Source organism: Apteryx rowi, unplaced genomic scaffold (genome assembly GCF_003343035.1).
Source record: "Apteryx rowi isolate R43461 unplaced genomic scaffold, aptRow1 scaffold_140, whole genome shotgun sequence".
NCBI classification, from domain to species: domain Eukaryota; kingdom Metazoa; phylum Chordata; class Aves; order Apterygiformes; family Apterygidae; genus Apteryx; species Apteryx rowi.
In genome coordinates, this window is record NW_020447642.1 from 1,410,581 (window position 1) to 1,433,222 (window position 22,642).

Genomic DNA, 22,642 nt, shown 5'->3' on the forward strand with positions numbered 1-22,642 from the left:
AAATTTGTTGGAAATGTCTCAAGACACCATTTTGTTTCATTTTACGTGATGCTGGTGCATTAACAGACTAGCCTATGCACTCTGCTAGTGACTGCTACACACCCCGCAGAACAATTTTTTAAAATGTTTACAGAAAAACATACCCTCTCAAAAGGATTTGGACTTTGTTGTATTACATACTTTGCTGTTTTCTAGTCAAGAATTCTGGCTGTTATTTTCCATGCAATCATTTTGAAAATGGCAACTGCCCCCTTAGAATGACAGGCTAGTATTTGAAGCAAGATACATTTAACAGCTCAGACAATATTCAGTTGCACTTCACTGTTAAATCTTGTTTTGGCTTATACAACTAGAGAAAGAAATACAAGTAGGAAAATTCAATTATAAAACTTTTCTTTTAATCACTTTAATACAGTTGCTCTCAAATAAGTCTCTTTTCCTGAAAAAAAGATTCTGCTTAAGTAAAAACCTTAGTAAATCCACTGATTTTGTTCTCTGTTTTACAGACAAGTTTTTTATGATCCAAAATAAATGTATTCTGAAGGTTAAGTATCTCTAAACAATACTAATGTCATCTATAGTCTTTCACTAAATAGCATACACTGCCCTCCCATACCTGGGAAGGGATGTCTTGAAACCAGCTCCTCAGGAAGACCAAGTTCTCTCCCCAGCACTCGCACTTCATCTTTGTGGAAGTCTTTCAGTGGTTCTATTACTTTACCCTTAAAAAAAAGAAAAAGCAATTTACACTCTAGCCTATGTGTTCACATAATATTCCAGTAAAGCCGCAAACACTTAGGTTATGGCAGTCAAATTGGCCTGCTTTTTATAGCAACAGCTGCCAACACTTGCATAAACGCTAGAAGGAAAAGGACATGTGAATGTAAGCTTGTAAAACAGTTAGAGGACAGTGGACAAGACAAGGAAGTTGAAGTTTGTGCCAGAAGTACAAATGGCTCAATCAGCGTGAGTATAGCTGTAAGTGAGGCTAGTCGTGAATATCTTCAGAAATTCAGCCATTTCTTTTCACTGGACATCAAACCAATCTAAAAACCTTGAAAATACCTTGTACAATAATGAATATTAGAAGTGCGGGTCTTTAACAGTTACTTCCTGTCCTGTGGTTTATTGCTTACGTAGCACTCACTAATAACTTAGCACCTTCCAACAGGGCATTATGTAATATCTCATGTGCTGGTTCTTTCTTCGAGTATTTCAAAATACAGCTAAAGAACTTACCATTTTAATGTTAGAAGAGGCAAAATTGGTCAATCTCCTACACTTGCATCACATGCTAATACTTAAGAACTCTGCACTAAAATGGCATTCAAAATGCTTTCTTCTACCACCAGCTCAACTTGCCATGTTTGTATCATCTTCAACCTGCTGGTCTTCACCCACAGATGTCCGTGTTGGGCCATTTCAGAAAGACATGCGAGTTCTTAAAATGACAACTGGTAAGCAGACTGTGTGCCACCAGTGTACGCTAGCATTTGTAACCTGATCAATTATCAGCATGGTTAACTAGTAACTTCACGCAGAGGCTGCAAAAGACCAGAGAACCGATCTCTGCAGGTACCTGAAGAAACTGTCCCTACATTTCAACTCATTTAAATGCATTATTCTCCTTCCACCTCAAGAGAGAGAATACTATGATCATAATGCTGAATACTACTACAAGAAAAGGATAACTTCAGTCATCTCTCTCAACAGGAGTTGATTATCATTTCACTAAAGCACTGTCACTGCTCTTGCCCGAATCAGTAATGTGCCAGATCTGGACTATCAGTATCATCAGAAAAGGTTACCCCTTAACCAGTCTTCAGAACAAGACATAACAAAAGGAATAAAAATGACTTATTACATAGTGAATTTAAACTGAACCAGACCAAAGTTGTTTGAAAAGTCTTAAACTAGTCTTCTACTTAAGTCATTTGGTATTGCTTTTGCTTCCTTATTAGAATAGTTTTTTTGTGGGGGATTTTTTTCTTTAAGAGACAGAAGAGTGAGGAAACAATTTTCAGTTTAGACTAACGGTGTTCACCCTAAATGAATCTAGGCTCAATCTACTGCCATTTTTCCCTAATAACCAATGTTGGCCAATACTCAAATAATTTTGACTACTCTTTGAACCTAGCAACTAGAAAGAAGTGTAATAAATTAAAACATACATTACAATAGAATCTAAAGGGCCTCATCAGAATAGGGTCCCATCAAGATGGGATAGTTATTAGTGAAACAGAAGTTATTCAGTTTTCACAATCAGCTTCACATTTGTGAGAACCGGAAGGATACACCCAGTATCCTCATTTTCAGGTACCTCTTCTCGTAGCTTTCTGATTAGCTCTGTATCATTATGATGAGTTTTGATGACTTCAGCTTTGCCACTTGCAACAAGGGAAGCACTTTCTATGAGATCAGGTCTGAGGGTACCCTGAGCAAGAAAAACCTCTTCAGGTTTCAGATTCATTTCTCCAATAACCTCATTGGCAATCTATAAGATGGAGAGAAAACAGAAAAGTGTTCTGATTTACTTTTTTAGTTACAGAAAGTCTGAGGGAAGGTTACAAATTGCACCAAGAATGCAACTGAACAGCAGAAGCCTCTGCATTAAAAGCATGAGCAATAAACAAGGAAGACTCATCATGATAGTAGCCTATTCCTGAAAGATGCCCAAAATCCCATATTTTGCTGAACAGCAGATGAAAACAGTATCTTCAGAACAGAGAAGTATTGCTAGTCCCAGAAAGATACAGTCTCCCTGCTTCACCAATATTGATAGCTGATGGAAGAAAAATGGTGCGTCTTCAGCAAAGCAGCAGAAACACGCCAAAATTCACATCACCTATCAATTTGGTAAAAGAACGTTACTTGAAAGGTTACGCAACCGAACTGAATCACCAATCACTGTATTATATCTAAACATGACAGTGGATCTAGTAAAATGTTTGTAATGTTATGATCATTGATCGACTTCCAGAAGTTTTAAGCTTCCTTCAGATAACGTATTAACGGCTTGTTATGTCATCCACAATGTATATGACCCACTGATGTCACTGAGCACACAGTGCTTTAAGAATGAAACAGTCATCTGAGCTAGGAAATATATCTAGAAACTGTATCACTTTAAAAAGCAAAGAATTATAAGCATTACCTTAACGAAGGTGTCACCAATAATTTTTCTTTTTTCTTCAGGACTTGTAGTCATATTTAAGGTCTTGCTAATCCTTTTACGCGGAGTTCTGTCCTCATCAGAGATTGGCAGAGTTGTTGTACCATTATAGAATGAATGGGCTGCATTTACCACTGCATGAGATTACAGGAATTTGTTAACAAAGCCAATAGAGATTTTTAAGTAAGACTGCAAAAAAAAAGTTTTACTCTATTGTTTTAAAAATCATTTAAGTCATTTAACTATTAACTGCATTTGATTGGCCTACTCAAGAATTATTTGCAATGAAAGTACTTTATTTCTCTCATTAACCTACTCTACAGGGCAATTATTTTTCATGTTATAAGGCTACATAACACAATGAAAGTTCAGTTCTTGTTTCCCTTCACAGATTATAAAACTTACTTGCTTTATTTATACAGTTAGTTTAGAGGATGTTATTTCCCCAAGGCCTTTCTGCAAGCAAAATGAAATAATGTACTATTTACTTATGGTACTTTACGCCTCTTAATTTAGAGAGGTTCTCAATACAGAGATCAGCTAGAAGGCTCTTTGGCATCTTTTATCAGCACTGAAATCCATGACATACTAGATGAGCATTTTCAGTGAAGGGATTCCCTTAGTTTGTTACTCTGGCAATCTGCCACAGCCCAGGTTTATTAGTCTACAAAATGCAAGAATAAGGCTCAGCTTTTTCATTAAACAAAGCAACCAATATGTATAGAACAAATATGTATAGATTTACTGCATCAGGATTTTGTAGCCAAATCTGCAAGATGCTAATATCAAAGCTCTCTGCACTGTTTCACACGGACAGGCTAATGGATTGCATTGCTCATCTAATACCATGCTTCCTGACCAAAACAAAAAACAGCAAAAAACCCCACACCACTAGACAACAGTATTCATACACAGCCTTAGGAATACATAGCTATTACTCATGAAAAAATGCAGCTGGGCAGTATAAAGCAGCTCCCATTGACTGAACAACTCAAAAATATATAATTTGCCTTCTCTGACCTACTCATACATCAGGCATCAAAAACCCCTAAGCCTTATCTGCCAAGAGTCCTTCTGCTCTCTCATAAAATACTGCTTGAAATCATAAGCCTGCTTCCCAACAAGCTACTCCAAAACCACAACTAAAATACCCTCATAAAATACATGAAGCCAGGAGAGCAAAAAAGCCTCAAAAAAGGAATTTTGATTATAATAGCATTCAAGCACCCAAGTGAGCTCACAGTTTAGAAGAGAAAGGACAAGTAGTAAAGCCCCAGTGGAGGACTGTTAACTAAACTACTGAATAAAACTGCCATCAGATGAGTTTTGCAGCAGCTGAAAGGAGTTATCCAGCAGCAGCAGAAGAGGCACCAGCGAGGCGCATCAGCTGCACCACAGTGTCCCAACAACAGCGATCTGATCTCAGCAACAGAAAAGATGGGTCACTTCATGATATGCTCCAACCATCATACAAGTTACGCTAAACATTTTAGGTTTGAAATTTTGTGAACAGGTCTGGATTGTTCCCAATTAGCAACTACGCTTTGGTACGCAAGTCTGAGAACTGTGAAAGTTGATTCAAATCAAGGAAACAAAATGCTAAACATACATTTTAGGAGACTGGCCATATTTTCTTTACTGGTATCAAACATATGTAAAAAAATTACGTTACCTTTAACTTGAATTCCAAGTTTTTTGAGTGCCTCTTCCACAGACTGACTTTCTCTTTTACGCATAAATCCATTATCTATGTGTACAGCTATGACCTGATCTCGGTTTAAAGCACGATTCAGGAGAGCAGTACACACTGTTGAGTCCACACCTCCACTGAGTAAAACCTAAGTGCGAGGGGAAAAAGGAAAAACCCAAAATTCATTCAGTCCTTTGGGGGAAAGAGTGTTAACTACAATTCAGATGCAATAAAGAAGATCAAAACAGGCTATTGACTTATAATCAGATTTGGAAGAAAATGAGAAGTCAAACAATGTATCAACCCAACTGTGCAATGGACACAAGCTTTCTAAAACCACTTGTTTACTATATTACCCAGATCATGGTAGTTCTGCACTTTTCAGATTGACCAGAGTAACTGTGAGCGTCAGCATTTCTGCTAGACTTTTGCAACCAACTTTTCAGCTTCCATTCAATAGACTTACCAGGACTTTTGATGAGCCCACTTTCTCTTTAATATCTTGAATACACTGAAGTTCTCTATTTTCCACTGTAAAGGTACCACTGCATCCAGCAATATCATAGAGAAAGTTCTTCAGGATCATTTTTCCATTCACCGTAAGGCTAACTTCAGGATGGAACTGTGCTCCATAAAGCTTTTTAGATTCATTTGCTATACCTTCATAGGTGCAAGGAAATGAGCATTACAAATAAATTGGAAGTGAAATATATATCTAAATAAACCAAGCATATACTTTTTCTCTTGTATACTCAGTACCAAAGTGGCAGATTAATTCATAATATAAGCTTTAAAGAACAGACCCCAAATTATCCTTCAGTAGCTTAATAATGTTCTGGATATATTCAAGATTCTCAGAGATATCTAAGACAATCCTTTTACTCAGTTAAGATATTTACACTTAATTGTAGCATGTATTATAAATTGAGGGCTTGTTTACAAAATTGTGCAATTCTACCATGTTTCTGGCCACAAAAATGCTCCTTATCCACTCCTTTCCAGTGAGGAAAAAAAAGAAACCAAAAACAGGTTACCCATTTCAGACTGCTATCTCATTTAGGGTGGAGAAACAACTGGCAAGCAAAATCCTCTCAAAAGCAGCAGTATCCGAACAACTGGTGACTTCATCTACCTTGCTTGATTCTCCTCTGAAGGGAGCAGAGAAAGCGTTTCCAGAGGCGGCAGCTGCTGGAGCCGCGCAGCAGCCAGCGCAGAGAGCCACGGCCTGCCGGCAGCTAGCCGGAGCCCGGCAGCCCCGAGCCGGGGTGCCGTGGGGCACCGCAGCCGCGGCCGCTTGGCGGGCTGCTCCGCACCGCTTCGCGGGTGCTGGTTACCTTCGCTCGCGCAGCCACAGGAGGCGGCCCCAGCACGGTGCAGCTGGAGGGCAGCGTCGGCGGCTCCTGCCTCCTGCCCGCAGCGCTGCCTGCCCCCTCCTAACTCGCGCAGCGGGACCTTGCCGTCTTCGGCTGCCGGGCCTCGGTCTTGCAGCCGTCTGTCCGACCTGAACTCGAGCGTGCCGCTGTGCGGAACCAGAGCGTACGCCAGGCGAATGGAGCAAGTGCCGCACCAAGCTGGGACTCGATACCGTATTTATATTTACACCTGGCTGTATTCCCGGGCTCTTTGATGTCCGGATTTAGGACGGCTTCTCAATAGTAACACAGCAGGAAAATCCGTAATTCGTTCTGGCCATAAGCATGGCAACTGCTCACACTTAGTTCATAGCTGACATACTCTTAACTACTTGTTCTTCTAAGACTGAGTGGTTATTTTAAAAACCCTTTTCTGATGCTTTTTTTCTTTGCAAGTACTAAATTATTACTGATTCATAATATACTCTTTTTGCATAAGGAGAGAGATTGATGGGGGGGCAATATTCAGCTGCAGTCAAGTCAAGAATTTTATTCCCATTTAGCCATCAACTAGCTTTTTCATGAAATAAAAAGATTTTAAGAACAAAAGGACAACATAGGAAAAATTACATCAAAATCCAAACAGGTGGTATTAGAGGCCAGAAACATCTACCTCAAATCCACTAAGCTTTACTTTTAAAACTGTATCACCTCAAAAAATTCGAAAACAAAGGTGGTTAAAACATCATTTCAGAAGTGTCACTAGGAATACACTCCTGTAGTCGTTCACCAAAACCAACAATTCATTTGTTCTCAGTAAGTGATAGATACCGTAACAGAATTAGAACATTTTTTCTTGTTACAATACTAGCAGAGCTGAGAAGTTCAGAAAATCTGATACTGCATTTGTCATCCAACTTCCACACTAAAGCTCCTTGTACCTGAAGGTTTTTTTTTTTTTTTTTTTAAGTAGAAAACATTAAAGTTGCCCTTTTAATACAATTAACATAAATGCACATTATACGCAGTTTGTCTGCAGCTTTTTCAGTACAACTGTGACAGGCAACAGCAAAGTGAACTTTTTTGCATAATTTTTTCTGCTGCATTTTTGGCACAGATCACCAACCAAAATTGAAGATATTGGTTTAAATGATGTAACAGTAACCTCATTCCTAACTAGGACATAAGAACTCTCAGGAACCAAGAAAAACACTCAGACATCCTAGGAAAACATTTTGAAAACAAGAAAGGAATAATTACAGTCATCCTTTCCTCACCGCATCACACCTCATACAACCCTACAGCCAGGTTAACACCTAATGTTGTCCTACTATCAGTATTTTGGTAAAATGCATACCATTCAAAATAACTGTATTGATAAGTCCTAGCACAGGCAATTACCTGTTAAAAAGCTCGTTTTGTATGCAAACTAGCCACACTGCATCCCTGTTAAAAGGGTTGCACTGGTTTAACACACTAACTATACCAGTATAACTACAGGAATACATCTGTGCGCGAATACTACCTCTCCCATCTCTAATGGTCTTTGCATCTTGCACTAAAGTGTCAGTCAGACTGTGGTTTAAAAAAAACCAAAATAGCAGGAAAACTGTCCAATACTCCTGACCTGTGTTAGACTCCCAGGTACACTGTCTCACTATTCGCATTACTGAAGTTTGGCTCTCACCCTACTTGTAGTCCTTCAGTTACTAAGGCACAAGGATCCACAGGCTTCTGTAAGAGCCAAAGGTTACGGCACAGCAAAGTGTTAGAGATGGGAAAGCTACAATTATATTTCCGAATGCCTACACAAGGCAGAGGTAAAGGTATAAAAGGGTTGGTGGAGCTTTCATACTGGGTACAACAAGCTTTATTTAGCAAAACAGTTTATAGAATGACCTGAACAGACAAGAGTTTTAGATCCCTTTGAAGACAAGTCAGAATACAACAAATGCTCTGTTTAATCTTAACAATAGTTTGAAAATAATCTTTCTGTAATAATAAAAGTACCTTTAAATATGTTTAAAAGCAAGTTTTTACTCAAACTAGCTTCATGTCTGGTTTAAGAGCAGTCTGTAAAATATTGGTCTCAATCTTAGTCTTTTTTCAAAAGATTTAAAATAAACCAGATAAGTAGCCTAAGATCTTATGAAGTGGCTCAGTCAACTTAAGGTTTCTCTACTTCTCCTATGTCCTAGGAAAGGCCAGATGACTAAAGGACCCTGTTGGAGTTCAATAACTTGAGTAGCTTTCAAAAACTGAATTCTAGGGTCCTATGTTACTTTTTTTCCAGTGACAATGTGTAATGTTTGAAACATTACTTTCAGTAGTACAATTATTTTCGCTCAGTTGAATGTTCATGCAATGCAACTCTAAAGCACACATGGACTATTTTATTCCTAAGAGAAACAACATGCACATACTTTAAAATAGTAGAAAAAGCATAAAAATCAAGTTAAGTTTTTCTTAAGCAACTAATTTAAAATAAAACCATTCCTTTTCATATCAATTTCACTCTTTCCATTATTAGCAGGGCAGCATAACATGCTGAACACAAAGTTGTTTAAAACAGTTCCATTTATTTTGCAGTTAAATAATGGAAATATTCTATTCCTATTTGGTTCCAATTAAGCACCATGTGCCATATCTCTTTCCTTTAACAAATACTATCAAGGGACAGTCTCAGTATAAAATAAATACCTGCTATAATATTCCCAGACTGCGCAACAACTTTGAATCCATCAGCTACTTTATCCACACTATCTCCATGAGTGAGGAGGACAAGCTCTTCCTTCTGAAGGCCCCTACACAAAATTAAAAACTAGAATCAATTAAAAACAACAACAACAACAACAAAAACCCAAAGATCTAACTACTTGTGGTCAGATTTAAATAGGCAATACTGTATCATGCACTATAAAAGTGACAAACTATACTGAAATTTTCCCAGCACTCCTCAACCTCTGTGATTCTCACTGAATTATGTATCGGTTTCAACTGACGATTGTTCTAGGTGCTCATTCCCAATTGGAGAGACACATTTTTGTAGGGAGATGTGCCACTGTAAGTAGAACACAGCCCAACCTAATAAGCTCCGTTTCCTTTTTTAGGCCAGTCTCCATTCCAACAGAGCCAACAGCCTGGAGAGAGGAAGAGACATAGTGACAATGACAGTAATAAGGTCCAGCTACAAAAAAGGTTTGGAAGTGCTATTCCAAGAAATAGGTTTGTCAAGCCATGATAAAACCAGGCACTCTGGAGTAGGAATATCTTCAGGTAAAGGAATTTTAATAGATTAAGAACAGATGAGCAGATGATCTCCTACTGTAAATAAATACATGACACTTTGCAAAGCAATACCAGAAAAAAAATCCATCTACTTCCAATATCAAATACCTCATCTAGTGCTAAAGCATATATTTTTTTGTGAAGGTATGTTCCAGAACTCAGGTAACTGCTTTATAGACTTCCAACAGATGCCCCAGGGTTCCCAGCAAAAGAGCATTCCAATCTGTCAAGCCCATTTTAAAAACATGCAGGATTTCCTTCCTAGGAACAGTCATCTCTTCAACTTAGACTTCTTCACTGGAAGTTGCATAAGTTCTTCTACAATAGATCTATCATGTAGGATGCATAATTTATCTGAATTAAGAAGGTTCTTCTAACACCCCAGCATTAAAGTATACCCTTTTTGAAATTTAGGGTGAGAGGAAAGAAAAATAGTAGCCCACACTTCTCTTTCAATGAGGTGAAGTTTTCTTAAGCAAAAGTAGATATCTTCAGGACAATTCTGGGTACTTGAGGGAAGGGTATAAAGTTCTACAATAGCTCCACTGGAAAAAGTCATTTAAATTGGAACTCCAGGTACGAGTAAACCGTTAGGATTACTACAAGGAACTTAAGAGGCATTGGCAAACTACCAAAAAAAAAAAAAGAAAAATCTAATTTTGGCTTTATAGAACATCACAAAGCAATATTAAAGGTAGGCAATAGACTTCTTAATGGTTTCAGATTTTCTATTACCTTTCAAAGATTTGGACAGGCATCAGTCAATACAAAAGTAACCCACTGCACAGCAGAATGATGCAAGAACTTCCTTAACACAGAGATTCATGTACTGCAGTACACCTAATGGTGTCTCACTAAACACTTCTTATTTTGAAATATAGGATTTATGCTATATTCCAAACAAATATATCTGCATTTCTAGTCAACTGAGCAGATATGCCCAAATACTTGTTTAAATATGTAACTTGCCTATTCATGAACACAGCTGTAAAGGTTTTATTAGAAATTATCAGATGAGTGTGGGTGCAATTTCATTGTTTTCTTTAAAATAAGCTTTTGCTCATGCAGCCACCAATTCCAGAATGGTATTTCCAATATTGTTTTGGTTATTTAAAGTATCCATATACCTGAACAGTGAACATGTGTTATCCAGAGTAATGCTGAACACTCCATCTTCTCTAACACTTTTTTTGTGCACAGTACCTCCAAATACCTTATTCATCATCTGTCAAAACAAAAACATTACATGAAAAAGCACCACACAATTTAGTATCACTTTAATCTTTAATCTCTGTCTCCCTATCTCATTAACCTAATGGCTATGACAACAGATCTTGTTCTCCAATAAATATCAAGTTAGTTTTTTCATGATTATACTCATTTAGTACTACATTTTGCAAAATGGTAAGAGTTCTCTTAAAAATTAATCATTGTTCTGCATTATTAAGCTCATTCTCTTCTGCTGGTCTTCTGTCAGCGTAGCTGACAACCACTGCTGCAGGCAATGAATAACAAATTGGGAACAGTAGGCAATAGGTAGAGTTTTGCAAAATTATGCATATTCAATTATGTACATGTATTTGCACTTATAAATGGGCACTCTGCAAATCAGCTGAGTATCTAGGGTCAGTTGTCATAAAAATAGGCCAGCTGCTGAGCAAAAAAAAAAAAGATTTATCTGTACTATAGTTAAGTGCCCTTGGATAGGACAAACTCCTCAAAATCTGGCTACTTAGCTCTGGAGAACAAGTTGAAAGCATCAGTCTCTTTTTCTTAGCATTATATTAGCACTATTGACCACAGAGACTCTTACCTAATCCTTGCTTAACCAGAGTAGAACAATTCTCAACCAGATTATTTCTTTCTAAAACCCAACTCCAAACCACAAGGTGAAGTATCTGCATTTTAGATTTCAAAAGTGTAAAGGAATTTTTCCTTACAAATATAATTGATAACTTAAACCTTTTTAGAGTTTCTCCTTCCTACTGCTTTAAGTTTCAGAAATTTAAGAAATACTGCCAAACTAGATCTAGAATAATATTTACTGTGCTGGACAGATTTCAATCTTTTATAATGAAGTAGCAGTTTGTTAATGCACACATTTGATTCGTTTCTGCAAAGCCAGGCTTGAGGAGCTACCCTGCTTAAGCTAAGTAGGGTGGCTTTTGATTTGCTGCACAATTTAAGGCAGTTCCATTTTAATACAGCACACGTTTCCCTTTAGAACAATCAGTGCCAACATTGTTTCCATAATTACCAGACTTGCTAAAGAAGTTTTTCCACCACTATTCAGCACCTCTGAAGGCCTAGTAAATTGCTAACCCTGGGGAAAAAACAAAAAACAGCAAACAAACAAAAGCACAAGTAGAAGTCATGCATCTCATCTGTCCCTTGTTCCTCTGAAAGTCTGCTTTTTCACTCAGCTTGGATCTACTGTATCACTACAGGGTCACCAGCCAATTGTAAGTGGTTTTTTTTTTTTGAAGAGCTGTTAAGAACTATGTTAGAAACATTCTACACTTGAAAAACAAAGGGACAAACTATTTCATTTGTTTACATGAGGGGAACATTTCCCAATACCAAGTAGAAAGAACTAGTGAACAAGTGCCACAGTACATTTAGTGTGACAAAAAAAGGCACAGTGTTACTCCAAATTAGCAGCAATTAAACAGAGAATATAATTTTTATGCTGTTTATATGGCAGAACCAAGAAGAGACTATACAGTATGCCCTGTTCACCCATTAGCACTTAAAAATACCTTTACATATATGGCATACTGTATATATCTGAAAAGCAAGCAGTTGCATTTGTATCTGCAGCAGTTGTATCTGAAACTTCAGCAGTTTAACTTTAGCTAATACAACAAAGAAGACCTAAAAGACTCCCGCAGGCAAACATATCTCTAAACAGCACCTGCATGCCATAGCAAATTCCAAGAACCGGTTTTCCTATTGTAAATATTGCTGGGTCGAACCACGGTGCATCTTCTGCATATACAGAGTTTGGTCCTCCAGATATGATGATAGCTCTGCAGAAAAAAGATTATTAAAAAAATGAATTCAAACATATTGTTTACCTTAAAAACATTTTATTTTATTAAACACTGACATCAAAAGTGTTCTAACTTTGCTATGCTACAACTGGTTAAAAAACAGCAACTTGCTAGAGAAGTATTTCATCAGTTTAACCAAAGTCAAATATAAGCCATCTTAAAATGCAACTTCATTTTAAACTCCTAGCCAGGTGTTGGCTATGTGAGAAGTGCGATGGCTAGTACAGAATGCAGACTCTTAGCTTTTTTTAAATATATATATATATATATATGCATACACACATATACATATACATATATTTATATACAGACACTTCATGAGGTCTGTACCACCTGGAGGAAAGACGCTTTCAAAAGCAGGTTCCTGAATTTCTAGACCTGTTGAGAAAATGGCCCCTAATTTGTGTTGATTACAAAGCGAGATGGCACTGGCCATAGCTTGTGACTTGAAAGCCCAATTTATGCAAGCACTTAAGGTTTGAAATTAATACTTCATGCTATGACAGAAGTTTGCATCTTTTCAAAGGGGAAGAGACAGCATTTGCAAATCATGATGATTTGCAAGATACTGAACTGCAGAAGTATTGGTTAGTTCAGCAATGCCTTTTGGCCTAGGCCCAGGATTGAACATTAGTGTACCAGACCTTGGACTAGTGTACTGTTTATTTCACGGAGAACAGTAAATCCATTATTCAAAGTGAGAAATGCAAAATGGGGGGAGGGAGAATGGGCCCAATGGATCTAATAAAACTTTTTCCAGCATTATTTAAAGTGCCTGTCATGCAAGTACTGACAAAAGATTTTTTTATTATTTTTAACCAACAGAAACGGGCCATGCGCTTACATCCGTTAACACTGGCAGAATGTAATCATGGCGTAACAAGCCCATGTACAGAAAACCATCTCTTAACCGCGGCCACGGGAGGCACCTGCACTCGCCGGCACATGGTTGGATCTCGTTTTGCCGTCGCCGCGCAAGGCTGCCCACCTCCCCGCTCACCCGCTCGCACGTGCCGCGGAGGGGCTGGGGCGGCTGCTGCTGGGGGGCGACTCCTCCCGATCTTTAGCAGCCGCCGCCGCCGCCGGCCATGCTGGTTCGGGTTGCGGTAGGAGGGAGTCTGGTTGTTAGGGCTGTGTTTGCTGCTCAGTACAACTATACCTCATTCCAAATTGGGGGAAAAGGCAGAGGACCAGAGGGAAGCATCCCTCCGAGAGTCTCTCGGAGTGCAGTGGTTTACAGCTGCAGAAAGACAGCATTTATTTCCTCATATCTGAATCTACAGATGAACTTCAGAATAAATACACCTTTGACAGAAGTGTATTTTACATCCAATCTTTACCCTAACAACTAAACCTGTTGTACACGTATGGTCAATTCTGTTAAAAGCCATAGAGACACATGATGATTTTCTTAAACTCAGAAGCTGCTAGAAAGAGTCTTAAAAATCTTAAGGCCTGTAGTTATTATTGCTTCTAATAGGCAAATGCTTCTGTATATGGAATTAAGTGCCATATGTACAGAACATTATTTAAAGTTAAATAAAGGAAATGAAGCCACATCTTATAAATCTTTCAGGCTGTAGAAGACAAAATAATTAGACACTGTCCTATAAAAGAGGACTGGCTTAAAACTTGCTTTTTCTGCACCACAGGATACTGTATTCCACGGGATACACAAAGGTTATCCAACCTACCCGAGTATTACAGAAAAGATATTGGGGGGGAAGAATAACTGCCCAAGCGTAACCTGCATCTTTTCAACTGTCCACATGAGAAATTTCAGTACTATGAGATACAGATTCTGAAAGCTTTATTGCAAAACTTAAAAAAAAAATAGCTTCTCGCATACGTTCTTGCTTCAATATGAATATGCTTTTTTCTGGTTTAGCTTAAACCACTTCCAAAACTATCTAAACTAACTTTGGAAAGCCTATTTAAAATAGCTTAAGTGCACATCAGGAACCATGTCAAAACAGCTACAGTAAAATACATTCATTGACATACAAACCTCAGGATTCACGTTAAAATTCAGAATTGTGTCAGAATTCACAGAATAACGCCACCTGACCCCACAACCAAACAATCTCCTTTGTTCAAAATTGGGCACCTTGTGGAAATTGCTAACATTTACATCAAATTTAGGTGAAACTTGTCACTAGAGATTGTATCTGTAGAAATTAAGAAGTTTTTTTTTTTTTAAATACAACATATAAATACAACTTAGCAAAAGTTTTAATCTTTCTGCGCATCTCAGACCTTAGCACAGACCACAGCGCAGCTTCTAGGCCTATTCAGTTTTAATCCTAGATGCCAAGAGTTGCAACATGGAAACCAGGCTGCTCTGATGACATGTGGAACACGCAAGATGTTGCAGTAAAACCATTAACTCATTTCTACAAAGGTCACTAAATAAGGGCACCAGATGTCTAGTTTCAATATTTGTTGATCTTTCCTAGATGCAAATGACTGATTGAGACTGTGGTTACAAAGCTTATTGACCGATCTGGATAACTGATAAGCTGAAATCATTATCTTAGCCTTGAAAAATGACCTTTTGAATGAAAGTGCTTTGCCACATTTTAGAGAGCAATTATTTGAACGACAAGTCCAACAGTTTTAATCGAGAACTTCTGGAGAAACCTTCAGCTCTAAATAAAGAGATAAAATCTTCCCACCACAACCCGACGTTGATACAGTGCGCGCATCTGTGTCATCAGCACTGTGCTGCACGCATCGAAACCAACAAACGGTAGAGGTAGGAATTCTTAAGCAGTAATACGTGCACCTTTTAAAGACCTGATTGTGGGAGAACTATAAACAAAACCTAACAGAAGAAAGTTATTTTTCAGACCGTTTCTGAAAGGGAAATTCTTCGTACAACAGCTACCTGAGATTCAGGAGTTCCTGGGTTTTCTATGTTATCTATGTTTTCAGAAGAGCTCAGTAAGTTCCTGTTTGACTCGTTAAAACATACCATTTCCTGGTTTACTAGTAATCAATGATTACAAAAACACAATTCTACAAAAAAACATTGTACTAGCTGTTGTCTGACACGGAAGCAAGGAGCACACATGCAGTGTATTGCTAGAGTTTTACTGAACTGACAAGTAAGGTCTACGATGCTTTGCAGACTTCAGGGCATTTATTTTCCTTACACACAGAGGCATACCTTGGTAAGCCTAATAAAACAAGAAAAGAAAAAAAATACAAAGCACTAAATAACTGGAAGACCTTTTCTTGCTGCAAACAATGAATAGCAGGGTGCTTTTTTTGTTGTTTTTTTTTAAGCTTGCTTCCCAGAAACAGGTAGGCATAAAATATCATAATGTCTCTGGTATGCAAATCCATAAAATTACTTAAACATTTAATTTTTCTGGAGATATAAAAGTGCCCTTTTTTTTTTTTTTTAATTTAAAACCCACAAGACTTGTCTTCCAGATGAACAACTACCTTAGTGTAACAGATAAAGCAGTGTGATCATTAAATCTTTGTAGACATATATTTAGAAAGTGACCTCTTAAAATTATATTTACAAAAGAAAATGATTAAAACGACATCAAGGCAAGAAGCAAATATACAAAATAAATTTCGTTGCCAATAGTTTCCCCAGCAACACTCAAGTATTTCTGTGAACATGCTAAAGATACAAGTACTAGCATCATTATAATAAAAATACCGCACATAAAAAAAAGCATTTAACACAGTTACTGGCATCCATAGATACTGTTATGCTGAAATAAGGAAAAAAACCCAGAACATACACATACACACAAAGTAACCTACCGAAACCCTTGTTCTCTGATTGCAAAGGCTGGCGTTTCCAACGGGAAGATCTCGGACTGAACGAACAGCTCGCGCACTCGACGGTCTATGACTTTTCCATACTGCGCCCCCGCGTCGAGTATTACTACAGCTCCCTCGTAGTGGTGCTGGCCATCCTTGAGCTCTCCTCCAGCGTTCTCCAGCTGTGAACATTACTTACATAAGCATCTTATGGTAACACACTGCAGAATGGGAAGTTTAAGGCAAATCCCTTTAAATTACTAACAACTGCAAATCTTGTTAAGGGTACAAATGCTTTATTTTATGATTAAAATGAAAAAGAGTCACAGAGAAACCTTCAGACAAAGAAATCTTCAAGTTTATAAAGCTCAGTACAAGCACTGGTGCCTATGCATTAACGTAGCACATCCCTCCCGAGCAGCCACACAAACGTGACATCCCCCCAAAACACAGACCTGGTCCAGATTAGGCCACACAAAAGAACATGCATGTTAAGGCAGAGCTTTCCACTAACAAGCAGCAATATGCTCTGTTCACCAGTGCAGCCACTCCTGCTTTTTACGTTCCACAGTTTCATACAAAGCCTCGCACACAACGTGATAATTAAAAGCATGTGCCTTTATCTTAAGCAAAGAGGGACAATCCAGAGTCAGCAGAAATACATGTTTTTCCCCTATCACATTGCCTCATACTCTGAACTTTCACTTGAAATTACCACCTGGAGAAAAGGAGAAACTCGGAACAAATGTAGCTGCTAAAATAATTTTAAAACATCTTTTGAATACAGTACTCAAACTGATTGCACATCCATTTTGTTTCTGAGGTTACTTCAACCAGATTCCCTTCAAAAGAAGTTCAAGTGATGGTGCTCTTCGACCCCCATCATTTTTGAATTGGCTGGCCAACTCTTCAGCTAGATTTGAAAGAGGGCTAGAAAAGGCATGGACACGTTTCTCGTTTCTTAAAAAGAAACTGTGAAAACAGGTGGCTGCTCCAAGGTAGTGCCCTTATCGAGGAATCTGCACGGAAGAATGTGAACTCGACCACATTGTAAGACACCAGAGAGTGAGTGCCAGGAAAAAAAAAAAAAAAAAGAAAAAAGAAAGAAGTACTGCTAATGAAATTACTTACTTTGGAGGCTGTTTTTCTTGACCTATCACTTGCACTGTTTCTTTGCCAATTTAGATTTGGAGAAAGGAAAACTGGGAAGGGTTTTATTTTGGCAACACTACCTCGAAAAACATTTTTATGCTTACGACCATTTAATGTTTTAGATGTGGCATGTTCGAATTGCTTTACAATTTGATGCAACCGAGAAGTCACGTTTGTACCAGGCAACGCTGTCCTCAGCGCACGGCTCGGAGAGGAGGCTGCCGCTCCTGCTGCCGGGTTACTAAGGAAAGCTGACGCTGCCTGCAGCACACCGTGGCATTTTGATATGGGTCAGATAATTACATAAAAATTAAGCACAGGTCATTCTGGACAGAAAGCATCACCACGCTGGGGCAGACTCTTCCCAACAAACATAGAGCAAAGGCTGTCTTTGAATTTTCTGCCTCAGTTACTGTGAGACAATAGATCTCGGAGACAACTGTCTTTGAATTAGCCAAAGGAAGAAAACACTTTGAAAACTTCCAAAGCTTACACTAACTAGAAAATGTAGAACCATAAAGTTTTTCTACCTAAACAGAAGGGCATAAGAGGAAAAGAGTGCTAAATCACTCAGAAGCTTAAATCCAGTTTAGAGGCAGTTACTCAAACTTCTTTTCTTAAAATGGTAACCAAGCGGCTGACAAGCAGCTTTCACTGACTTTCCAGTCTTGGGTTCTGTAACAAGAAGGACCAGCATTAGGGCAGAACAGACCTCTCAACAGAAAACTAAAGCAACTGCCCTTCAAACGCCCAGGTCAGATGGAAGATCGCTAGAGCATATTTCCTTTCCAGTGGAAGGAAAGGTTCACTTTTAGAGCAATTCTGTGCATTTTCATCTAACAATTTCTAAATTATCCTAAGTTCTTGCAATAAAGACTGACATCCGTGTTCTTTCCTGACCCCGCCTTGTGGCAAACACTATTCCCTATGGTGCTATTTTGTCTTAAAAGCCTTAAGATAGATTGTTTCAGAGTGCTTTGTAGCTCCTAACATGCAGGGACAAAGTTCTAGTCTTCTCAGTTTAGTGCCTATTATTGTCTACCTCTACTGGTGTCTACTGGCAAGACACCAGTTGGATGCAAGCAATCTCCTTCAGATATACTGTGTAAGCAGTGATACTCACACATCATAACCTAGCATTTCCCAGGCTGTAGACCACCCTTAAGAACCTGCACAAAGCGTAAAAAGTACAACTTTGTAAATGTAGCTTTTACATTTTATAATAATAAAGCCAAGAATAAAACCAAACTATTGTTGGCATCAGTTCATCTGGACCAATGACCAAGCGTTTATATCTGTATCTAATAAATAAATCTTGTTTCCAGTCCCCACCCTGAAGGATCAAGGCTGCTTTGAGCAATTGTATGCAGTTAGTGGTTCCAAGCAGAAGCTGTGAGAAGAGACATACATATGAAAACAAAAAGAGCTCAGAACTATGTTTGCTTTGCATTTGAGAAACACTGCATAAGAAGGTACAGCAGGTCTGCATCTCACTTGAAATTGCACCTTTTGCAGTTCTGCTCCGCGAGAACAGTGCATTAACGTACATCCCTTTATCACAAGAACAAACCTGACAAACCTCTGCATTACAGTTAATCCAAACATCAGCTCTCAACTCCACCAAAGCCGGCTGACAGCTTCCACACAGCAGCATCTCTACCCTTTTGCTGAGCTCTTATGGTTTCTCCACTTTTACGTACAGTATAGAATCATTTTGCATGATGATCTGAGAAACTCTTTTACAGATAGCTGTATTAATATTAGGAGAATTACTTTTCAATCAGTTACATGGATCTGAAAGATGACTGTTTAAGGCTTCAAGTAATAGATCATAGCCAGTGTTTTGCTGGGAGTTCATTTTCCCCTCCCAAAATACAAAAGTCAGTGCCTAATCATAGCTCAGGTTTTTCATCAGATGATGCTAAGGGCATTCGGGCTAAAATCCAGTAAAAGCACTGCATTGCTTGAGCAATGCAGATCTACTTACAGGGAATGTGTCTTACCAGGAAAAAACCTCATACAACCAGGGGCCTAAGGACCCAGGGTCCCTCAGAGGTGGGCTCAGAGTAAACTACAGGCTGCAGTCATTTGCTCCCGCTGCTACATAGGATGCCACTTGCGGTCCCAGAGACAGCCGGGCAATGCGTCCCCAGCGTTCGCCCAAACGAGCGCCCACCTCAAGGCTCAGCGCAGGCCGCCTTGTCGCAGAGGGATTCCTGTCCAGTCCCGAGGCATGCCCGTCCCCACCAGGCTCCGCGTGCCCCTTCGCACCGCGACAGGCGACGGATGCCACGTGCAGTCTTCCTGCGACTAACAAAAAGCCTCAGGCTTAAAGTTTTCATGCCTCGATTCTGAGTTCAAGCAAAACTGTAAGGAAGTTCGACACTGAGTAGAAATGTTACCATAAATCACACGGAAAAAGAGGAAGGAGAAAGGCAGTAAGTCAAGACAGGATCTGGCTTTATTTACTTAAAGGCACAGGTCCAAGACTAGAGATTTCAAATACAAATTTAATAAGGAAACTTTATTTAATAAAATAAAGAAACAGATGCTGTTAACGCGCAGCCAACACGTCAGTTTAGTTTATGCATTTGTATACCTTATGCAGCCCAGGAGAAAGGCGAAGACGATACCAGATAACAAGCCGTTCCAACAATAATAGAATTTATGGAGACCAGAGACTCCTCACCGTTGGAAACTGATTTCTAATAAAAGCTCATTTTCCCTCAATAAGGGTACAACTAGGGTGCCTTGTCATCTCCGTAGCTGTCTGTTTTCACAAAAACCTGTAGAAATTACCGCTTTTGAGAACCATCAAACCTGGTTTGAAAACTGGCCAACGTGGTTCAAACATAAGGACACAGTAGACACACACAGCATACATTCCGATTTCCTGAGAAAATGAGGACTAAGGAATATAGAGTGGGACTTAAATATCCTTATAGAGAAAGGGAAGAAAGTCTATATTCAGCTAATTTATATCATAAGAGTTGCATCAAAAACCACCTCACATGTGAAAGATTTCCACTTTATCTATGACTGATGAACCAAATAAACCAATTACACTAACAAAATAATGTCATCTCCTGACTTTCATTTGCCCGGTGTTTCTCAGACAGCACAAACACTGAATGCTGGGGATCTGAAATGAGGTTCAGAATTACATCATATCTACACTATATTACCACTTGTAACTGCACTGTGAAGTTAAGGTTCAGTCTTGATCTTTCATTTGAGCTTTACTACTTAGTAACATTAGGGGGAAAAGAAAAGCTTCCATCACTGATGTTGTTTTTAGTTTCATAAAAAAAATACATCAGTTCTGTAATTAACTGTGGTATGAGACCTGCCATCAGACTTGAATTACCAGTTAAGGACATAGCATATCTTATTTTTTGGTTTACCTAGGAAGTACTTTAAACTAAGTTTTGCAAGTTTGTAACAGCCCACTTTTGCAGAATCAATGAGTTTTTCAACATTTTATACACCTACACACCTGTAAGATTTTCATTAATTCAATTTATAAAATACATTAATATACAAGAAGAGTCATATCTTAGAATACTCAGAAGTGCCCAGCAGCAGCTCAGTTTATAGCAGGGGCCCCTCTGTCCAAGCCTTCACCCCCAGAGCATTCATTGACACTAACAACTTAGACAAGCCTAAACTGGGAGTTCTCATCTGACATTTTCAAACCTGCACAGGTTTTATGAGAGTTTAATTGTTTCCCTGTGGTATTAAAATTAAGCAGGTATAAGAACACTTATTCATATTTTTACTGAGTGTAACAAAAGTAACTGCTTCAGATTCAGGACATCCTTAAGATAGCTATAAAAAAGAAAAAGAAAAAAAATCAAACCATCCCATCTGTTATCTCAAATGAACTTTAACATATATAAACTGCATGCAGATTTACAATGGCTAATGGGACTGTAGCAGTTATCTGATGCTGCTGGATTAGTTGGATCTGGCCCTGTATATTAACCATTCTCATTACACACAAACTATTTTCTCACAGGAAGAGGAAGATCAACTCTGCAGCCTAACACCCAGAGTCAATTAGCTTTTACAACCCTTGAGAAGCAGGGGCCATCAAGAAAATCCCAGTCACGAAAGAATTCCTCTACGCCAGGAAAACGTGTGTTAGAGAACTTTAATTGTGACCAACTAAGCACCTAAACAAAGGTCAAAGTCATGTTTTACTTCAAACTGGATAACAAGTCTAAAGCAATGCTTTTGTCCGACTACAGAAATAGCCTGAGAGAACTTACAGAATTTCTGTTCAGAATTCACATTTCTTTAATCAAGAAAAGACTTCTACTTCAGAAACACGTACAAGTTCTTTTCTCACTCGGTAGTGCAAAAGCTGCGCTGCCTTTAGCACACCGATATAAATCTCTTTTGCCACTGTAAACCGGATAAGCAGAGAAGTAGAGCAAGCAACGTGATCCCCGGGGGTCAGGAGGAAAAAAAAGTAGTGCATCCCTTGTGTGGATTCAGCTAGTCAGGAAGGGCTTATTCCAGTTCCAGCCAGCCTCTCATGTGGAAATGTGTTGCCTTCTGCAGCAGTTAAGTAAACTAACTTTTCTTTAAAGTTGGCTGAATAATTTATAGTTCATATTACAGCGTAACGCCAAAATACTGTGCTTAACTATTAGGAAAGGTGCTGCTCTTACCCACTACGTCCCAAGGGAACCATATTTCAGCTGTTATGCTGAAAATCCACAGGATATACAGGCAGAAGAGCCCTGAACAGACCGCTGCCCATGTGGACTCAGAGACACCATGAGCCAACATTCTTTTAAATGCTATCAAATCCAAGATTGTGAAATTAAAGAAATTTACTTAGGACAATTGTGCTTGTTTTCTTGTTAGTTAAAAAAAAAAAAAAAAAAACACGAAGTGCTACAACAAACAAAACCGGAGCTACTCAGTAACTCTTCAGAGCACGAAGCCCGGTGGAAGAAGGGGCAAGAGGCAAACAAGCACTTCAAAAGGCAAAGGAGCTCTTCCCGGAACACGGCAGCGCTGCCGTACAGAAGCCCCCTACCCCTCGCTTCCGAGGCTCCTCGCGGCGATGCACGGCGCGCCCCGAGCGCAGGGGGCAGCAGCACCGCCGGTGCGGGCGCAGGCCCCGCTCGGCGCCGCCCGC

At 38.9% G+C, this 22,642-nt stretch overlaps 1 protein-coding gene across 5 annotated transcripts in view; it reads right to left on the minus strand.

The window, feature by feature from the left end:
• GMPS (guanine monophosphate synthase) overlaps window positions 1-22,642 on the minus strand; it is a 34,798-nt gene that overhangs the window by 11,659 nt on the left and 497 nt on the right. For 2 of the 5 annotated variants that reach the window (XR_003252174.1, XM_026057714.1), the window contains exons 2-10: window positions 16,339-16,520; window positions 12,417-12,531; window positions 10,630-10,727; window positions 8,915-9,018; window positions 5,329-5,522; window positions 4,845-5,010; window positions 3,155-3,306; window positions 2,321-2,494; window positions 617-722 (exon numbers count right to left, since the gene is read on the minus strand). Coding sequence is in view for 4 of the 5 variants with exons in the window: in XM_026057714.1 (XP_025913499.1) it covers window positions 617-722; window positions 2,321-2,494; window positions 3,155-3,306; window positions 4,845-5,010; window positions 5,329-5,522; window positions 8,915-9,018; window positions 10,630-10,727; window positions 12,417-12,531; window positions 16,339-16,520 (1,291 nt within the window). In the remaining variant the exon portion in view is untranslated. Of the gene's footprint in view, window positions 1-616; window positions 723-2,320; window positions 2,495-3,154; window positions 3,307-4,844; window positions 5,011-5,328; window positions 5,523-8,914; window positions 9,019-9,298; window positions 10,131-10,629; window positions 10,728-11,759; window positions 12,532-16,338; window positions 16,521-22,642 lie in introns of those variants that run through there. The other 3 variants (XM_026057716.1, XM_026057715.1, XM_026057717.1) reach the window with 3 other exon arrangements.